This window comes from Zootoca vivipara, chromosome 2 (assembly GCF_965207765.1).
Source record: "Zootoca vivipara chromosome 2, rZooViv2.hap1.1, whole genome shotgun sequence".
Classification (NCBI taxonomy): Eukaryota; Metazoa; Chordata; class Lepidosauria; order Squamata; family Lacertidae; genus Zootoca; species Zootoca vivipara.
This window is the reverse complement of record NC_142584.1, coordinates 80,608,524-80,629,998: the sequence shown is the minus strand read 5'-3', so window position 1 is coordinate 80,629,998 and position 21,475 is coordinate 80,608,524. Positions and strand designations below refer to the sequence as shown.

Sequence of the window (21,475 nt, the reverse complement as noted above, 5' to 3'; positions counted from 1 at the left end):
GCAAATACTTTTTTGGTTTCAAGGTTCTGAAAATTGAAGTGTGCATTAGATTTGATGGCACTTTAGACTTGAGTAAATACAGTATTTTCAGTTAGACCTCAAGGTCTCATTATAATTCCAAGAATACCTGCTACAATGATCAATACATTCCATCCTCAACAGAAACAGAACTATGAATCTTTATCATGTTAGAAAAGTTAAGGAGCCCCAAGGCAATATCCTACACAGAGGGAAAACTGATCTACTAAAACAAGCAAGGAAAACTGCAGATGCATTTAAAAAGGAGTTCATTTCAGAGTGCAAGATGGTGTTCAGTATGTGTAATTTCTGGCAAAGGAACAGATGCCTTTTTCCATGGAAAAAATGCACCACCTAGGACCACCAACAGAATCACTGCTGAGAAAATACATCATGCAGCTTATCAGAAAGGGAACAAACAACAAAATGTTAAGCAAAATCAAGAGAAAAACTTTTGTTCTTTTCCAATGTACTACTATAGAAGAGACATGCGTAGAAGTTGAAGTTGCAGACATTATTATATATTCACTGCAATGTACAGTGGACGCTCAAGTTGCGAACGTGATCCGTGCAGGAGGCATGTTCGCAACCCGCGTCTGCACGCACGCGGGTTGCGCTTTGGTGTTTCAGCGCATGCGTGCATGCCGAAACCTGGAAGTAACCCGTCCCGGTATTTCCAGGTTCGGCGCGGAGCGCAACCTGAAAAAACACAACCTGAAGCGGCTATAATTTGAGGTATGACTGTATAGTATATTATATGCCAAATAACACGGGTGAGCCAAATGTTTTACTGGTAGAAGTTCTATTATTCTATAATTGGGTGATGCTTTGGAGAAGCCTTCAAGGACAGTCTCAGGAGCACTTCAAAGAAAGAACTGAAAATTTCCTATGCATGTGCCAATCACCATGCACAGTCTTCAGATTACAATTACAGCCACTCTGCTGTATTTAGAAGCTACCTGTTATCTTAACATTAAGGCTCTCTCTCAACTGATGCTTGACACCAACACCTTCACTGTGACCCCTCCATCCAACTGATTTTATCCTCTAAAATCACACTTATTCAAATGTTTAGATTATAATGAATGGTTTTTAATGAACTGGTCAACAGTAAGATGCCATTCACTGCTGCATTTGCCAAGTTTCCAAACAAGACAAAAGGCTTCCCCCTCTCAATGATTTCAATAAAATAATTGATTCCCAATATGTTGGTACCAAGAGTTTAAGCAAATGGATCAGAAGCTTTCTACTGGCAATTTCCATCAATTTCCAATAGTTATGAGTAACTTTGTCTCTTTTGTGCAATAACCTTTTCAACTCTTAAGGAAAAAGCATAGTAAAGACACCAACACAGGATTAACAATTATAAAGTTATTTTGTTAATTGTTTGGCTGCTCTGTGCTCAAAATCTGGATATAACCGCAGGGGGGCAATCATATGATAGAATTAGCCTTGTATATTGTAACATTAGCACCAACATGGTGGACACATTTTAATTCCACCGCATATACTGTACAAAGTTCTTTAATTTTAGAGGAAATTGCAATTGAAAAGGCAGTGTCTCATAAATACAACTGAACCAACACCTATTTGCTGCTTTTCTACAAAAAGAGCCTTTTTGACCAAGATATTAAACACAGCCTTATCCATGAATCAGAAAGGGAAACTGGAGCTCAGCTGCTTCCTAAGTGTTTTATCAACTTGGAACCTGATCATTCCCTAGGTATTCATAGTAGTCAAGATAAATGAGTGCAATCCAACAGTCACTCCATCAATGAAAGGATCTTCTGTTTATAGAAGGAAACAAATGAATTCCATTCCCTGAACGATTACACTGGATCCCACTCTACAAGACTTTTATCAGTTTGAACTGTCAAGATTTGAGCCAAGAATGCATCTTCTTTTAATCCCATGGATTCAGGATTATGTAACTAGATAATAGAAGTAATAGCTTCTTCTAAACAGGGTGCCTTTTCTATTTTACTACTTTTTAAAATCAGTGCTTATTGTTGTAATAAAATTAAGACTGTTTTTTGAGGTCTGCTTGAAAAGCAATACATAAATATCTTTATACACACACATTTGTTCTTTGCTATGAGTCCTATCTTTGTCATGGATATTGAAAGCACTTTCATATAAGAATGCAGACCTCCTGGATTGAAAGCCAGTTTGCCCCAACCCCAGTGAAGAATTATTGGCACAGCCTTTAGGTAACTGCTACACCTGTGCTACAAGGGTGACAATCTGGTTTATTTTTAATCTCAACACTGAAACAAAAAGAAATACACCAAACTGGTGAACTTTTATCTTCGCATAACAACCCTATTGCGTGTTTAGTACTTTTTTACAGCAATCACAAACACTGCAGTAGCCTATGGCATGAATGTTCTTATATACAGATACAGTACTGACAAAAGTTTTTACATTAAAAGAGAACTGTAGAACCCTTTTTCTATTTAGGGCCACCCACATGCAGTGGCCAGGAGGCAATTAAACATTGACATGCTATCCCTTTCTACCATCATGTCATTTTTCTCTCTCTTTTTCTTTCTGCTCCCCACCCCCAAAAGGGATCACAAGGGGGGGTAATACCTTCTACCACAAAAAAACCAACCTTGTTTGGTTGTTTCTTGCCAATCTCAACTTAATAAAACTACTGTGGATATCAAAAAGAATCTAAGTGTGTGTAAAAATATCTTCAGTGGCATCGGATGAATAAAGACTGAAAGAAAAACTTCAGACAATTCATTCCTCACTGCATTGGAAATCTCTTTGTCCAGGGATAATATATAATAATGATAATAATTTATTATTTATACCCCGCCCATCTGGCTGGGTTCCCCCAACCACCCTGGGCAGCTTCCAACAAAATATTAAAATACAGAAATCCATCAAACATTAAAAGCTTCCCTAAACTTGAGATGCCTTCTAAAGGTCTGGTAATTTTTGTTCTCTTTGACCTCTGGTGGGAGGGCATTCCACAGGGTGGGTGCCACTACCGAGAAGGCCCTCTGCCTGGTTCCATGTAACTTGGCTTCTCGTAGCGAGGGAACTGCCAGAAGGCACTCGGCGCTGGACCTCAGTGTCCAGGCAGAACGATGGGCGTGGAGACGCTCCTTCAGGTATACTGGACCAAGGCCATTTAGGGCTTTAAAGATCAGCACCAACCCTTTGAATTGTGCTCAGAAACGTACTGGGAGCCAATGTAGGTCTTCCAGGACAGTTTCCGGGTCACCTTCAAAGGCAGCCCCACATAGAGCGCATTGCAGTAGTCCAAGCGACAGATAACTAGAGCATGAACCACTCTGGTGAGACAGTCTGCGGGCAGGTAGGGCCTCAGCCTGTGTACCAGATGGAGCTGATAAACAGCTGCCCTGGACACAGAAGCATGGATAAGCATGGAGATTTAAAAAACTTGACCCACAGCCACACGCCAGGCTGGCCTACTGTTCCCAGCAGAGAGGCTATCCTCAGCAGAGAGACTGAGTGTTTCTTGTTCTAGTGGTGTATGCTTGTTTTCCTGCCCACCAGCCATGGAACACTTTGGGTGGGCTTCACCAAGGGGGAGAGCCTTACAGAAGGCAATGGTGCCAGCAGGCCCAGTGACAGAGCAGGCAACATAACCAGGGACCCCTTCCTGTCTCCAAGGAAGTTTTGCTCACTATCCAGCTTGCCACTGCCTGTTTGTACATTTGCATACAATCCTTCAGTTAAATGGCTCCAAATAAGCTGACAATAAAACAAATAATAAAATTAGCATGTTCTTTTATTGGATGACCAAAAGCCTTAAAAACGTTTAGTTGAAAATTCAGGCCTGCAGTTCATTCAGTGGATACAATCTGGATAGATCATTGCTATTTAGTGAGAAGTCCCCTGTACTTACATCTCTGCAATCCTATGGATGTTTAACAACATCAAATAGGTATATTCTGAAATGGTAACAGCAGGAAACAGACTGAGCTAATTCTTCACTGCTGTTTTCCACTGTGCTGAAAATATAGTGTTTTAGCACTCCCGACAGTCAAAAAAACGGAGATTTCCCTTCAGCTCTATGGTTGCAGTTTCAAAAGGCACTTACAAACTGGGTATTTCAATGTTTTTTACATATTCTTTCCTTGGTGCTGAATCTGACCCAGTTTATAGCTGTCCTTCCCAAAATGCCACCCCCACGTATATTATGATTAGCTTAAGAACTAATTAAATTATACCTCTTTTACATTCTGTGTTCATCCCAAATGAGTCATAGTAATTAACAAAGAACCACTTCCAATATCTGGTAAAATGGTGGGGCAATGGGACAAATTTGCCACCCTGCAATTAGGCAGCAATGCTGCACAAACCTTCATGTGGCTGAACCAGGCCTTAAGAGACTCAAGTATAGGCTACACTGAGAATATCCAAATATCTGTGTGTACTCTGCTGCTCACTTTTCTCTACCAAATATTTACAGTATATTCCTGCATATAAGACTACTTTTTAACCCAGGAAAATATTCTCAAAAGTCGGGGGTCGTCTTATACGCTGGGTCGTATTTCTTATATGGTGAGTATATCTCAAACTCTATATTTTAACTGGAAAAGTTGGGGGTCGTCTTATACGCCAGAATATATGGTATGTCAAGAATATACGGTATGTCAATAAATGATTCACTTCAAACACAATCAAGATTTAATTTGTGAGATAATTAATGGCTTTTTCTTTCTTTTTCTTTCTTTTAACCACACAAACAAAAAGTATCAGTTTCATTCCAACTGGGTGTTCTCTCAGTAAATTATAAACCAGTGTCTTGTTTGGTGTCTTCAAACTGAACAGGTTCAATGTCTGGAGGGAGAAATGCCTAAACACACAAGAAGAATACTTCATAGTATCAAAACTCTTAACTGCATTAACACAAGGAATTGTATCAACGTCTATATTTCACTATATTTCACTGTTCCTTCCCTGCTTCTGATAGTAAAATAATTCATGTTTCTGTTCTAGTCAGCATTTGTCTAACTTTTTGCACTGGAGGATATTAGTCTGTTGTTTTAAAGAACTAGTTATAAAGTTCTCTTTGATATTTCTGATTTCATTATGTTTCACGCTAGTTGTTTCCTTTAATACAGACAACTTCAACTTTCCAATAATTTGTGGTTATGAATTTTCATATCACATATTTTACTATACATGGGTTTGCCCTTCATCAACTGACACAGAACTGAGCAATGCCCAGTGTTAGTTTACTATGCTCAAGTTGGGAAACACAACAAGTAACATTAAAGGACAAGTGACATTTCAGGATCACCACAATCATGGAAATGAGCAGCTGGCTAAAGGTCACCTGCTACAGGTATGCAATCTGTATTAGACTTTTCCATATGCCCTTTATTCTTTCTTCATTCTATGATGGCACATAAACAGAAGTTCAGCAAGAGTTACTGAGAGACAGGTATAAGAATCCCCCTCTCCCTTACAGCCCTAGTCCACAACAAAGCGTACACATTGTATAACCTATCTTAATTGGCCAGCAGGAGCCAAAGCATCCCACACTCCCAACCACAAATGAAATCTAGCAGGACAGGTTTTTTTTCTGAAAGTCAAACATCTGGGAATCAAAAGTTGCCCGTTTCCCCACAGCAAGTTTGTCCCTAAGTGTTTATTCCAACTACTAAGACAGTCAAGCTGCATACATAGGTTTTATAAACACATGCAGTACAACTATTCTGAACTTAGCCAAGACCAGATTCCTCGTATGGTAGGCCTACCAAGCAAGGGTAAGTTCCCAATTGCCTCTAAGCAAGCAGCTTGTAATAAACACAAGACAATGTAGTAATTGCCATGGAAGCAACAAAGACAAATCCACTACCCATGTGAGGAATTAGGGGTCTTGCAATGGAACCCAGGCACCTTATGTTTAAACCATATGCCTGAGGAAGAGAATACTAGCCTAGCCTCTGCTCTCTTTCAGTTTCAGAACTGTGGGTACCAACTCCAAAGGCATGATGGAACAGGACACATAGGGTTTGACGTGGCCCTGTGATACTGCTGACATGGGTCTGGCTCCTATGTCTGAGCAGCTCTTCAAGCCAGGAAGGTTTGTCTGGCACAGGGGTCCCCAGACTTACCGCGCAGTGGGCCGGTGCCCGCCGCGCCGACCGCACGGCGGGCCGGAGGGCAGGGGAGTGCGCGCGCAGCGGGGCGGAGGGCAGGGGAGTGCGCGCCCGTGCGCATGCGCACACGCACACGGGCGGGGGAAAAATCGCCGAAAATCCATTTTGCGCATGCGTATGGGCCTCTCCCGACCCGGAAGTGCATCGGAAATGACCTCTTCTGGGTCGGGAGAGGCCCATACGCATGCGCAAAATGGATTTTCGGCGATTTTTTGCCGATTTTTCTGATCGTCGCCGTGCTGCGCGTCGTAAGAGCGGGCGGCGGCAGCGGGCGGCGGGGGTCGTCGCGGGCCGGATTGGGAGGCCGATTGGGCCGCATCCGGCCCGGGGGCCGTAGTTTGGGGACCCCTGGTCTGGCATCTTCCCTATTTATATTTAGGCACCGAACAAAAATGTTCCTCTTCAACCAGACCTTTGGTTGATTAATATTCTGTTGCTGTTGTTTATTCAGTTAGTTGTGTCCGACTCTTCGTGACCCCATGGACCAGAGCACGCCAGGCACTTCTGTCTTCCACTGCCTCCCGCAGTTTGGTCAAACTCATGTTGGTAGCTTCGAGAACACTGTCCAACCATCTCGTCCTCTGTTGTCCCCTTCTCCTAGTGCCCTCAATCTTTCCCAACATCAGAATCTTTTCCAGGGAGTCTTCTCTTCTCATGAGGGGGCCAAAGTATTGGAGCCTCAGCTTCAGGATCTGTCCTTCCAGTGATTAATATTTTAGAGCCTTTTAAATGTATTTTAAAAGTTATTATTTTGTTGTTTTTTGTTTTAACTATTTGTTTGTGCTTTTATCTTGTATTTTTAATCCTGTGAACCACCCTGAGATATTGTGATGAAGGGCAGTATATAAAATAACCACCACCACTTACCATCTGCTACTAGCTCTTAGATTGAAAGGATGAAAGAGAACTATGTGGGCATAATGCTGCAGTATGTTAAATGCAGCAGTGCCATGAAGAATGCATGCATAGCTCTATCCCAGGAGTAGGCAACCTAAGGCTTGTGGCCAGATGTGGCCCAATCGCCTTCTCAATCCAGCCCGCTGACGGCCCAGGAATCAGCATGTTTTTACATGAGTACAAGGTGTCCTTTTATTTAAAATGCATCTCTGGGTTATTTGTGGGGCATATGAATTTGTTCATTCCCCCCAAGATATAGTCCAGCCCACCACATGGTCTGAGGGAAAGTGGCTGAAAAAGGTTGCTGACCCCTGCTCTATCCCATCTCCATTTATCAGATGAGAAGTAGCTGCTCAGACAAGTAAAGCAGAGGGTAAGTGATAACTCCAGAATATATAGTTGAAAGATTGTAGTAACCACCTTAAGCCTGTATCCTTATTAAGCAATAATAAATCTCACCAATAATGCCAACATTCAAAGGCATAGCTATATGCAATCATACATACCCAGTTAAAACCCTTTTTAAAAATATGTGTTGCCACAAGTTGCCATAAGCTAAAAATTAGCAATTAAAGACTGAAATCTTTGGCTAAATTTTCTAATTTTGTAACAGCTGGCCTGTCACTGATATCTCTTGGCAGATAACTTATAAAACAATAATAGTTAACAATAAGTATTCTTAAAAGGGCCTGAAAATATTCTGAAAATAATAGTATGGAATATAACAGTCAGAAGGCTGACAAAATACTTTAAACTACTACAGTCTACTCCCTCAAGCAAGGAAAACTGACTTCTGCAAAGAACTGAACCAGGCTGTTACACTGTTATGATAATGAATGCCAGACAATGCATTTTTAAATGGTTTGTTTTCTTTTCCACATAAAAGTGCTACACTACATTAATGTTCTTTAATTCATGTTTCAACTTATGAAACTCACATTTTGGCTTGTCCCATCGTGTTTCACTACTGCGCAAAATATAGTAAGACTTTGAACAAACATTCTTAATGCACCCATGCTGTGCCAAATTAAGCAGCCAGCTGGTATTTTTGCTAATATATTAATTAGTAGAGTAGTCTTCAGCAAAACATAAATACTAAACATAGATAAAATAAACAGCAGGTGATAAAGACTTACAAAGAGTAGACACATGAGAACATAGCAAAACATTTTGTTTTTTGATAGTTACTGAAAGCACTAGTTAAACCAATGTCACTTAAGCTACCCCAACTTTAAATTCCTTTCTCAGCATAAAATACTGATTTGAGTTTCCAGTTCAGTCCCTGTTGGACAAAATCAGGCACTACAAAGCCTCTAAATATTTAAGCAGCAGATGTCCTTATTGGAAATACCTAGCAGAGGATAAGATGACATATAGTGTATATGTACCAACTTCATCCTACTTGCAAAAAAGAAAAAAATACCTGAGTGTATTTAAAAAAACTCAATTCCCCAATTCCTCTTGATATATCCATATACACCTTCAGGAAATATCGTACAGTTCAATACTGTACCAAGGTAAACCACAACAGCTAGGAAAGCTCCACCCATATTTATGCATCAGCTGCTTAAAATCTAATTATCTATTACCAAAGCTGAAATATTCTTGCCAGAAAACATAAAAACCAAATAAGCCACAGAAACCAAATACAGCCACGTTGCTTTAGATAACCATACTTTGGAGGTGGGTCCCACTGGGATAGTTGCTATATAGAACAACTTTCTAATGCTCCTTTGGTTCCCATAAAATGTTTGAAGTTTGAATTACAATTCAAGAAGACTAAAAGCTACAATTATTCCACTAAAAAACAAAGCAACTATTTCACTTAAGTACTGCACACCCTGGCATGGCAAGCAAGAACTAGTTGCAACATTAGCTGTACCACTTGATCTTATCAAATTAGAATACCACAGAATTTCAAACCATTGTCATCCAGTGGACCAACAAGAGTTTTGGTATTCGGAGGCAGAAATTAATTCCCACCATAGTTCTAGACTCAAAAGACATACTGACATAGCTGCCAAGTCTCCCGTTGAAAAATCTGGGATCAGCAGCGGCGCAGCACTGGAAGTTGCTTCTACGCATGTCTGAACATGCGTAGTAGCAACTTCCGGTGCCGGCGCTGCCCAATTGCTGGTGCCCAGACATGGGCAGAGCGGTACCCAAAATCGGTTCAGCCTCCCTGGCAGGTAGGAAATCGGGGGGGGGGTTACGGGATTTTTTTCTATTCGGGATAACAGCGGGAAACGGATTAAAATCCGGGGGTTTCCTGCGAAAAACAGGAGACTTGGCAGCTATGCATACTGAACCAGGAAATAAACACTTAGGAGTAGGAAAAATAACTGCTGAATATGCTGTTTGCACACCACAAAATATGACATAGCAGTGTTGAGGGTCAAAGGTTAACATTAACAATTGGGGTAGAAATGCAATTATCCTGAAGCTACTTCCCAGTTTTGACTATACAGTATGTCAGTACAATGACATCTCTCAAGAATGTTCAATGAACAAGTGTACTAATTATTTTAAAACACTTTGTGCACCAATGTTACAAATATAAATAGTAGCCAAAAATCTATCCTCTTAAGCACTATTCCATTAGCTAAACTAAAAGCAAAGAAGAAAGTAATTTGCCTCAGGTTGAATCATCATTTTGCTGTACAATTTCAGGTCAGTTACAAAGACTTACTAAAGTCAATCAACCATTGATCAAAATAATAAACATCAAGCTCATTATACTTCTCCTTAGAAATATAGATTGCCTTACCTTTCCTGTCTTGTGGTCAAACCAGACAAGCGCATGGTTCCTAGACAAAACCTTACAGTCAAAGGTAGCGTTATTCTGAGCTGGTCGACATCGAGCCACTGAGCGGCCAATTTTGACAGGTTCATCCAGGTAGACATGACGTTCTTGAAATGGGTGAGAGTTCGGGCGGCAAGTGAAGATAGCCAAGGCTGAAGGCATTGAGGATAGATATGTGGTGCCACACCAACCAGGGCAGAAGAGGAACTCTTCTTGATCCAAGCCACCCTCCACAGTTGATAAGCAAAATTTCCACAGCACTTTACATTAAAGCAGGGCAAACATTACCTGCAAGTGAGATCTAACAACTCATACCTTCAGTGTGTGAACTAATGCTGGCAATAATCCAGTAAAAAAGCCCCATTGTTTCTTTCAGTAAGGCCGATAGTAAATCTAAGATGTTCCACTTCAATCCATCTCTCTCAAGAATATGAACAAGCATCTGAAGACTCAGAAATGAAACAGAACTTGTTAAATTAAGGTGGGGATGGCTATAGATCCAAGTGGATGACTCACACACAAAATACTTGTTCGGGATGCAATTGGCTCTGCTCTCTTCCGTAAACACTGCCCAAGATTTTCCTCAATAGAGAGAAACAATGGAAGATTCAGAGAGTGGGAAACAGAAGATGAGAGGTTTACAAGACTGGAGCAAAAACTGGAGAGCCACCAGGAAGACTTTGCAACAAAGGCAGTTCAGCTGATCCAGGAGTAAGTCCCACGTTCATCTTCTTCACACATCAACTCACAGTCGGCAATGTGGGAGGATGCCCAACTAATGAGTAGGCTTCTCTCCCGTCCCCCTCACCAAGACTGCACAGGCCCAGACTGAGCCACCGATCTGATCATTCAGGAAGTGGCAGTTTTATTATTTCCCCACGGAGCTATACGGGGCTTAGTACACCTGGAGATGCATGCCAGCCATTGCACAAGACGGTCTTCTCGGGGGAAGGTGGGGGGGAGGATAAACTGACAGCAGGTTAGGGACGCCTGACGGAAGCCAGAAGTGCCGCGATCGTCCCGACAACGGTCTCGAGCAATGCAGATGCCTCGTCGGCGCCGGAGAGGTTCCTGGGTTGGCGGGATGCTGCCTGGCGGGACTGGCGGAGGGTGGCTCCCGGAGCAAAGGCTGCAGACAGCGAAGGTGGCGCCTGCCTGACGAAGGCCGGTGGCAGCTCCCTCCGTGACTCTGCAGGTGGCTGCTGCGAGCGAGGACCGCGCTGCCTCCTTCCCTTCTCCTGAGGAGGGGAGGGGGAGAGAGGCGCCTTTCCGCCCTGCCCTGGCGGGGCTCACAGCCCCGTTCCCGCCGACGGAGAGGCCTGGAGGCCGGGGCGCCTTCCGAGCGGGGCGCCTCCTTCGCTCTCTCTCAGGCAGCCGCCGGCAGCGAAAACTTTCCCTCGACCTGCGAAAATCAAAACAAACCCGGTCAAGAAGCCTCGGGGGCTCAGGCGGGGCCCGAAACCCCGACGACGACGCCTCTCGCCCGGCCCCGGGGGCTCCGCAGAAGCGCACGCAAGGCGGCCGGGAAGGGGCGGCTGCGGACGGAGCAGGGCGCCCAGCTCCCCTCCCTCCCCACCCACTCTTACCTTCCCAGCAGCAGACGGAGCCGCCATAGTGACTGGAAACCTACCCGGTGTAGCAGCAGCAGCAGCCGCGCTGCCGGGGAGGGGGGGAGGGAGTTGGGAGGGGGGAGGAGGAGCCGCTCGGCGATGGGCCTGGCCAAACCGAGGGCTGACGGCCGCCCATCCGCTACTACGCAGGCGCCTGCCCGTCAGGTGGCACATGCGCACGGAAGTAGGTGAAGGTTTCTTGCGCTCTCTCCTCCCTCCCCGCCCCCGCTGCTGCCTCGGCTGGCATTTGCTGCCCTTAACCTAGCGTGGCCTGGTGAATCCGCTTCCGGGTACCCTAGGTGGCTGTCTCTATATATACTGTATATATCTTATAAATAAGAAAGATGATGTAATAGTCCCTTAGAGACCGAGGAAGAAGAAAGTGCTGCAATTTAAATTTTGCAGATTTTACCTTTGGGGCGGGGGAATGCAGTTAAAAGATCGCATTCGATATGATCGTGGTCGGGTGGCGATGAAACAGGGCTGTTTTTTTTTTTTTTTTTTTTTTTTTTTTTTGCTTTCCCCCGTGGGTGGGAAGGCGAAATGAACGCGTTAGTGCCCGAAGGCGCAAATGCTCTAAAGGAAACTGACAGGCGGCCTCCATAGGACTTCAGGAGATATCCTTGCTTCATATCATCGCGGCTCCACAAGTTATGTAGAGCAGGTGCTACGATTCCGGTAAATCTAGTGCAGCAGGAGCCGAAGGCTGTAATCTGGCACTCACCTGGGAGCAAATCCCATCAGTGGTGCAGTTAGCTAATTTTAGACTCTGGACTTAATGCAGGCTCTCTCCTCCTCCTCCCCCCCACCTGTTTGAGATGGTAATGCAGTCATGCCTTGGTTTAAGTACGCTTCGGTTTGAGTACTTTCAGTTTAAGTAATCCACGGACCATCTGGAACGGATTAATCCACTTTCCATTACTTTCAGTGGGAAAGTTCGCTTCAGGTTAAGTACGCTTCAGGTTAAGTACAGACTTCTGGAACCAAATGTGTTTGTAAACCGAGGTACTACTGTGTTACTTACTACAAACTTACTACAAACTCTGGTAGACCAGCCCTGCCACGTTTGGGGTCCCTCCTGCTGAATGGGGCACTTAAGGTCTGGGACAGAGTCCTGGATTGGCAGCCCTACTGAGGCCTATTGAACTCAATGTTATTCTTGTTTTTTTCAGTGGATATGTACAGGATTTACTCAGAAACCCCATTTGCATGGACTCCAATCTAAGCGTGCACAGGCTTGTTGTTTGTACACTTGTACACATCAACAATCAAATTAGAAAGGACAGAGGCAAACACTGAATAAACCCCAACCCAAAGGTGGAAGATAACTAGCTATAGACAGTGGCACTTTCAAAAATTATACTGTGAGGTTTATTTGGAACTATGGTAAGTGCAACTGAAATGCACTTAGGGACGCGGGTGACGCTGTGGGTTAAACCACAGAGCCTAGGGCTTGCCGATCAGAAGGTCGGCGGTTCGTATCCCCGTGACGGGGTAAGCTCCCGTTGCTCGGTCCCTAACAGTTTGAAAGCACGTCAAAGTGCAAGTAGATAAATAGGTACTGATACAGCAGGAAGGTAAACGGCGTTTCTGTGTGCTGCTCTGGTTCGCCAGAAGTGGCTTTGTCATGCTGGCCACATGACCTGGAAGCTGTACGCCGGCTCCCTCGGCCAATAATGTGAGATGAGCGTCGCAACCCCAGAGTCGGTCACGACTGGACCTAATGGTCAGGGGTACCTTTGCCTTTGCCTTTGCCACTTAAATGCATACATAAACCCACTGGTGGCAAATACCGGTACCTGCTCCCAGGTTACCCGTGAGGGAATGTGGCTGAAAAGAGTTCCCCACCCCTGCTTGAGGAAGTTGGACACTTGAGGGTGCTTGAGGAAGTTTATGAAAGCTTATTTCCCTGTAGCTATATAGAGTTTCCAGGTCTTGTAAGATTTGCTAGAGTCAATCAGAATCTGCGTTGGAACATACACAGGGATCTGCTATCCCAGGCTAACTTACAGAATAGAATAAGAGCACAAGGTTGCTTGGACAGGAAACACTCAGGGTTGTAGTTTTAAGGGACAGAAGTGACGAATCCCTCTTTGTTTAACACATTCTGCCGAAAACCACAAGTCCCAGAGAGCCTTAGTTCTTGCTTACATTTCCAGTGCACAGACAGGAGAAACCATCAGAGTGTAATAGCAGCAGGAGGAAACAAGCCCCATAATAATCAGGGACATGAGATCCCAAGGACAGTGGGAGGCAGTACTGCTGATAGGATTTAAGATGTATTTTCGGCCCTTTGCTATAAGCTCCCAGGGCAGGTTACAACAATATAACATACAATTATAAAAACAAATGAAACAGTTATAATTATAAAAAAACAAGTAAAACCATTCCAGCCAGAACAGGACAGTATAAATTCCACAAAAGAGGTGGGTCCCACAAAACAAAATGCATTAACTTTCAAAGGCCAGGGGAAAGATGTGAGTAACAGTGCAGTCCTGTACATGTCTAGTCAGAATTGTGCCCAGTGGAGAAACTACTTCTGGATAGGTGGGGTAAGATTACAGTCTGAATAAGTTAGGCCTCTGATCTTCAGCATGCACTGATCTTCAGCAGAAGAAGTGACAATAGAACTGTAGAATTGGAAGGGACCCTGGTGGTAATCTAGTCCAACCCCCTGCAATGCAGGAACAATGCCTAAATCAATGCAATAATGTATAATTAAGCAACAAAACAGCTTAACATAGTTTTGTGGAACATTTTACTTCCCCAATTCCAATATATAATATGGTATAGTAAATCACCCTAACAAAGAAAAAGGGCACTTACTTCTGCTTCCTTGGGTTCATTTTTGTTTGAAAAACCTCATAGGGCATATTATAGCACAACGCTTTCTATTGTCTAAGATAGAAGTCAGAACTGGATCTGGCTAGGGGCAGGGTGTGTGTAGCAAATTTGACATGTAAGTGAGATTGGCTACCTGTCAGTTACCTGACAACACAATGGTGATGTGGGGTGACCCGTTGTCAGTGTTTTGGAATCAAAGGGCAAAGTCACAGCACTTTGCAAGTACCTACATTGGTGGCACTTCCAGAGCACCACTTTCAGCAGCCGCATCTGACACCATATTTGACAATATTCATTTGGGATATTTTGTGTTCCCGGTCTCTTACTCAGAGGTAAGCGCAATTATGCTCATGGGCTTTATAACCTGGAAAGTATACTGAACACCATAATTTTATTCATGTCTACTCAGAAGTAAACACCACTGATATCATTGGGACTTACTCCCAAGTAAGTGCCATACTTCCAGAAATTGACCTCAGTTTGGCAATTACCGGTAGGCTCAGGAAAAAGCTCCAAGTCTTGTAAATGGGAGGGGTTTTTTTGTAACATTAATTGTTATGCTACTGCGAGGTGGATGCTACAGGGCGGATCCTCCCAACAGGCCACTAGTTCCTCACCCATGCCATAGGCAGTACACCATCAAATACTTCATTTAGGATCACTCCCCCTTTCCTATACTGTACCAGTATCCTGTCCATGCTCTAGATTTCAAGGTTGATGCAAATACCCATGGCTCTAATGTGACAAATTCCATGTAAACTACCATTAAAGGAAGTGCTTTCCATTCCATTTGCTGTATGTATGTTGTTTCTATTTTCAAGTACTCATATAATTGCTAACGTTTGTTATTAATCTCAGGCCCTTGCTTGAGATGTCATGATGGCACATTTTGTACTATATGTTTTTGTATTCTGAATTCCTTTCTGTCTTGGTTAAAGATGTTATCGTGTGTAAACATGGGTGTGTTTCTATGTGTGGGGGAACAGAGAGGCCAGTTCTGCAAATTCTTACATGCTAATTGCCTCACTCTTACTGCATGTACAGTTCTCCTAATTTAATGGATCATATAATGACGTTAAGCTACTCAAAATATTTCTGCAGGTGTGTAACTGTAGCAGTATGGCTCCATTATTTAAGATGCAGCCTTTTTGGTAATATTTTTAAGCAACATTAAATATTAAGAATAAAATAATTACATATTGTAAACAATGAACTCAATAAGGGATTTCAGAATAATTTAGGAGTGATCCAGTGAAGTAAACTAGAAAAGGGCTTAAATGCACTTATTCAGTTTGCAGAAACTGCCATTTAGAAATGATGGGTTTTTGACAGATGTTGCCTCTTTTTCATCCTTACTAGTTGTTTGCCATGGTACACACCTGCTCAGATAGAGTTGCTACCATAGACAAAGGAAAGGTTGCCACACATCTCCGTAATTCTATGATAGTCATCATAAGTAAGAACCTAATTGCTCTTATTTGCTGTTGTTGTTGTTGTTTAGTCATTTAGTTGTGTCCGATTCTTCGTGACCCCCATGGACCAGAGCACGCCAGGCACTCCGGTCTTCCACTGCCTCCCGCAGTTTGGTCAGACTCATGTTCATAGCTTCGAGAACACTGTCCAACCATCTCATCCTCTGTCGTCCCCTTCTCCTTGTGCCCCCCCATCTTTCCCAACATCAGGGTTTTTTCCAGGGAGTCTTCTCTTCTCATGAGGTGACCAAAGTATTGGAGCCTCAGCTTCAGGATCTGTCCTTCCAGTGAGCACTCAGGGCTGATTTCCTAAAGAATGGATAGGTTTGATCTTCTTGCAGTCCATGGGACTCTCAAGAGTCTCCTCCAGCACCATAATTCAAAAGCATAAATTCTTCGGCAATCAGTCTTCTTTTTGGTCTAGCTCTCACCATATATATATGCTATATATACCACATATAGATGTATAATCCCATCTGCACTATACATTTAAAGCAGTATAATAGAATGGCATTCTGCAAAGAATCCTGGGAAATGCACTTTGTTACAAGCAACAAGTATCAGAGTATCCTGGGTAGAGGGGGTTGATTGTTAAACCAGTTTGGGAATTGTAGCTCTGTAAGGGGCATAGCAATTCTCAGCACCCTTGACAAACTGCAACTCCCATTATCCTTTAGGAAAAGCCAATATAGTTTAAAGAAATATGATACTGCTTTAAATATATAGTGCAGATGGGGCCTAAGAAATCTTGAAGATGGAAAGACTGGAGAAGCTTCAGGAAAAGGAAATGTGATATTCAGGTTGGGTTTGGTTTTCTTCTTCCTGGAAGGAATCTGGGGGGGGGGGACACACATTTGTAGGAGCCATAAGACAGAAACAGCCTGAAGGCTTCCTAGCAAAGGAAGAAATGAACGAGAGGATGAGGACGAAGGGGAAAGATAGGTCAAGGTTAATGGAGCAGGCTGCAGGACTGCAGATGCAGTGGAGAAACTACTTCAGGAGCAAGAAGCAGGGAAGGAGGAGTGTGTAAGAAACTGGGTATGCAATGTGAGGAAAGCAAGGAACAGACTGGAGGGGTCAATAGAAATTCAATGCAGTTCTTGTCTCCTTAAAAAAAAAACATTACAGAATATTTAGCTGAGGCAAAAGTAAGAGCTAAGGAGTGAGAACCCTAAATGATGAAAGGTTCACAAATAAAAGTAATTATTACGGTAAGTATTTAACCCCACTAGTGATCCATTTTTTATCAATCATATCATGTTTTATTATTTTGTGTGTACAGTTTTGTACAGTATATATTAAAAAAATATGAATATAACCATGATCTCCTGGTATATCTAAGCATGCTTAGAATTATCTAGCTAAAAATAATATTAAATGCAAGGAAATATGTTTATGATCAAGATGTCAGTTCTTTTTTAAAAAAGGGAATAATAATCTGTTATTTTCAGTGTTCAGAGTCTGAAGTTAAGGCAACATTTCATAAGACTAGACACAAAAAAAATGGTAGCTGGCATATCATGATACTTGACCTGCAAAATGACTTGAGCTAAATCAAGGGTCCAGAAATTAATATAGAATTTAGATAATAATTTATGGAAAGTTACGCAATACAGACAACCAGTTCTGACTACACTAATCTACTTAGACCTTGCTGCTGCCTGGCAGGTTGCCAATGCTTATCAGCATTTTTTTGCCAGGAAAGCTTCCCATCATCCTTTCATAAAAAACAAACTAGCTAAAATGCATCAGTTAAAATGCTTTAGGGAGAAGACAAAGCTGTTTGGTTTACAAAATGTCAGCAAATGTCCTCTTGTGCTGGCATATAGAAAGAAAGGGCAGTTCAAAATGTTTTGGTAAAGTACACGTCCAAAGTTTGCAATAAAAATGCAAGACACTAAGTAGATTCTACTTGGTTCTACTTCAGAATAAAAAAATTAAGACATTTTGTAGGCTGTGATTCTATAATTAAATTTAGTTGTCAGCTCTGTGTGAGAGTAGAACCGTGAAAGCTTGAAGGGGGTTGTCGTTATTTTACTGAGGCCTGAAATGGAGATTGGGGGAATTAAAATCATATTTTTTAAAATGTTTGCTTTTTCAGAATGAAGGAACATTTTAAAACAGTGTTTTAAAACTAATAGCTTCAATAGGGATGTGAAACCTGAGGCCTAAGAGCCAAACAACGCCCTCCAGGCTTATCTCTATTTCCTCCCCTATGACTCTCCCCGGGCCCACACCTCTCCCTGTATCTGATCTGCACCTTCCTCAAATGATTGTAAGATGTCATTGAACTGTGATAATACCTCCTGCTTGACTGAATGGTCATGTGCATGTGTAGAAACTCCCAAATTTTGTGTGGCTGAAATGCAGCCTCACAATCAAAAGTCAACATCACAGCCATTGCTTCACCCGGTCTTTGCCTCTGGCCCCATGCATTACCAGGATGAACCCAGGTCTCCTTGCCACTTCAGGAAATACAGAAAATGCCCCTCCCACCCTGCCACCTGCTCCATGGCCACCAACCACCACAGCTGCCTCTTCCATGCATGCCTGTCTCCCCTGCTGCCAAAAAAACCCGCTGCCAGGTGCAAAGGAGGCAGCCACAGCAGCGTGTAGGCCTGGAGGTGGTGGAGGCAGTGGCAAAAGCAGCAACACAGCGTTGGGCAGGCACGAAGGAGGTGGCCGTGGCAGCAACACGAGTCGGTGCAGAGGAGGCGAAAGAGGCGAGTGACAGAGGAAGCCGGGTCTACTGCCTGAGACAACTGCCTCACCTCGCCTCGTGGGCTGCTGGGATGAGGCCTGCAGAAGGTGGCCCCCATGAGAACGCTAGTCATAGTAGTGATTTGTGATTCTGATGATTACATCAAGCTACAACCCGATCCCTCCCACCTGAAAGAGAATGTTTTAAGTTGGGGGGCAGTCATAGGTCAGTGGTAAAAACACATGTTTGTATGCGTATATTCCCAGGTTCAGTCTCTAGCACAGGCTTCCTCAAACTTGGCCCTCCAGATGTTTTGAGACTACAGTTCCCATCACCCCTGACCACTGGTCCTGCTAGCTAGGGATCATGGGAGTTGTAGGCCAAAAGCATATAGAGGGCCAAATTTGAGGAAGCCTGCTCTAGCATATCCATATCGTAGAATCCTATGTAGCAGGGCTGAGAAAGTTCCCACCATTAGCCTTGCTGGCTGGCACTGATTGGAGGTAGGAATCCAAAAACATCTGAAGAACCACAGGTTCTCCACCATCACCATTTTACAATCACCGAGTTAGACTTTCTGGATAGATGATCTCTGGAACCAAGGAAACAGGTCCTTTTTGCTGGTTACCCTGCACCTATGGAATTCCCTCACTCAGGAAATACACATGGCCCCAATAGGTAAAAAGGTAGCATTACTAAACTGCTTCTGGCGCAACAGAACACTGTGACGGAAACCAGAGTGCACGAAGCTCACCCCATCCATTGCGGGGATTCGAACCACTGACCTGATCGGCAAGCCCAAGAGGCTCAGTAGATTAGATCACAGCGCTACCCGCTATGGCCCCGTTATTTGGACATGGACATATAAGTTATTTCAGTCTGCTTTTTATTAATTGCCATGAGAAATTAACTGCTGCTTCTCAATTTTCAGCAGGTATATTGTGTTTTTAAATGAGTGGGTGATATGTTATTCTTATTCTGATTAAATTTATATACTGCCTGTTATCCGAAGATCTCAGGGTGGTTCACAATATATTTTATGATGTTGATGATGCTCTTATTATATGATATATGGAATATGATATGAGAATGCAATTGTCCTGTGATGGAATATACACCCCCAAAAATGGATTCAGGGCAGCTAAATTAATTTATGTTTATAAACATAACTGAATTGCCTTCAGCTGCATTATAAATATATATACACTGTATATAAAGAACATTGTAGGGGTGTTTGTTTCTTGAGCTCTTTAGCGTGACGTGTTTGTTTCTTCTGTTTCTGAATGATAACACTGATGTCTACAAAGTGGCAGGGATCCAAATAGATAGGTTGGGAACTCAAGGGTTTGGACATGCCCAATCATTTGTTTTGTTTTGAACAGCAGTCCCTAATGCCGTATCACAAACTGCCTTAAATTTCAAAAGAGATTTGCCATAAGCAACAGGGATCTTGTTTGAGAAACATGATTACAAAGTATTTATGAGGATGTAGAATAAATTGAGTGATTATTTCCATACATGTTACCTTTTCCAGACCCAAATAATAAAACCTTCCTTTTTGTAAGCAAATAAATACAATAGTGAAGTTTTCTATTTTCAGCTATTTTCCTAGTTGGAAAAGGCAAATATATATACAGTAGAGTGCAATTTACCCAGAAGCAAGTCCTACTGAATTCAGTGACACTTATTTTCAGGTATCTGAGGGTTCAGTTCAAACTATAGCATTGACTATATTTGTAATTCTTGTTTGAATAAAATTAACAGGAATGAATAAAGGGCCTTGCTGGACCAGACTAAAGGCCTATCTAATTCTGCATCCAGATGCCTATGGGAAGCTCACAGTTATGGCATAAGAGCAGGCATCCCCAAACTGCGGCCCTCCAGATGTTTTGACCTACAACTCCCATGATCCCTAGCTAACAGGACCAGTGGTCAGGGATGATGGGAATTGTAGTCCAAAACATCTGGAGGGCCGAAGTTTGAGGATGCCTGCGTAAGAGCAATAGCTTCCTGCTGTTGTTGCCCAGTGACAGGATATTCAGACACACCCTGCCTCTGATTCTGAAGGTAATTTATAGCTATCAAGATTAGTTGCTGCTCCTTATTTCCCATTAATTAGTATTTTCAAGCCATTCAGTTGGTGGCCATCACAACAACAAGTGAATAATATGTACGGTACCTTTTGCAAATGTCAATTTTTGTAATCAGGTTTATACACCCAAATACAAAATTTTGTATGAGAAGCTTGGCTCAGGCTGCAACACTAAATGCTCTTACTAGGAGCAAGCTTCATTGGAGTTCTGAGTAAACATGCTTTGGTTCACACTGTCTCTCACACAACCTTAGCACATTCTGTAGGAGCAAAAGGTTCTCATAGTCGAGAGTGGCCCCCTATAGGCAACTTTAATTTCACACTGTTCCATCGCTTATATAAGTACTGTACTGTACTGTAATTTAATTGTCAAACTTACAAAGGCTAGAATGTACATTTGATTAAAATGCATTTTCTCTTTGCAGTAGAAACATCTACAAGGGACACATTCCAGATAAAATACGTTATTAGCATAATTTGTGAAAGCTTCCCTAGAATATAAGTCTAGATTGAAGAGAGAGAAAACATAGACGTGTGCTTCAAGGCACTAATCTAACTAGTTTTAGTCTAGCTAATAATTATAATGCAATTAATGGTTACATAATGCTTAAGGTTCACAGTACCTTTATCCCCAAGAAATAGAACTACAGGAGACATAGTGAGGACTGAGGAGCAATTTCCTGGTTTGTTTTAATGCGCATTTTCATTCATGGAAAATACGTCAAAGCTCTTTTTAACCTTTACCATGTAAAATGAAAGAAATCAATAAATTATTAGAGCTCCTCCTCAGAGCTAACTATCAGAGCAACTATTCAATGTTTAATTCAATCACTTGCTTGTTGAAAAATTGATAGAGCTAATCTTTGAAGCTCCAAATGAAAGTTCTGTA

The 21,475-nt window shown here is 42.6% G+C and overlaps 1 protein-coding gene across 50 annotated transcripts in view; it reads right to left on the bottom strand.

Moving 5' to 3' along the window:
- SLMAP (sarcolemma associated protein) overlaps positions 1-11,633 on the bottom strand; it is a 90,311-nt gene extending 78,678 nt beyond the window's left edge. For 47 of the 50 annotated variants that reach the window (XM_088662271.1, XM_088662268.1, XM_088662273.1 and 44 more), the window contains exons 1-2: positions 11,454-11,633; positions 9,832-11,269 (exon numbers count right to left, since the gene is read on the bottom strand). In XM_088662271.1, the coding sequence (XP_088518397.1) occupies positions 9,832-10,029 (198 nt within the window). In that variant the 5' untranslated portion in view covers positions 10,030-11,269; positions 11,454-11,633. The remainder of the gene's footprint in view (positions 1-9,831; positions 11,270-11,453) is intronic. The other 3 variants (XM_088662269.1, XM_060271420.2, XM_088662282.1) reach the window with 1 other exon arrangement.
- Positions 11,634-21,475: the final 9,842 nt, after the last annotated feature.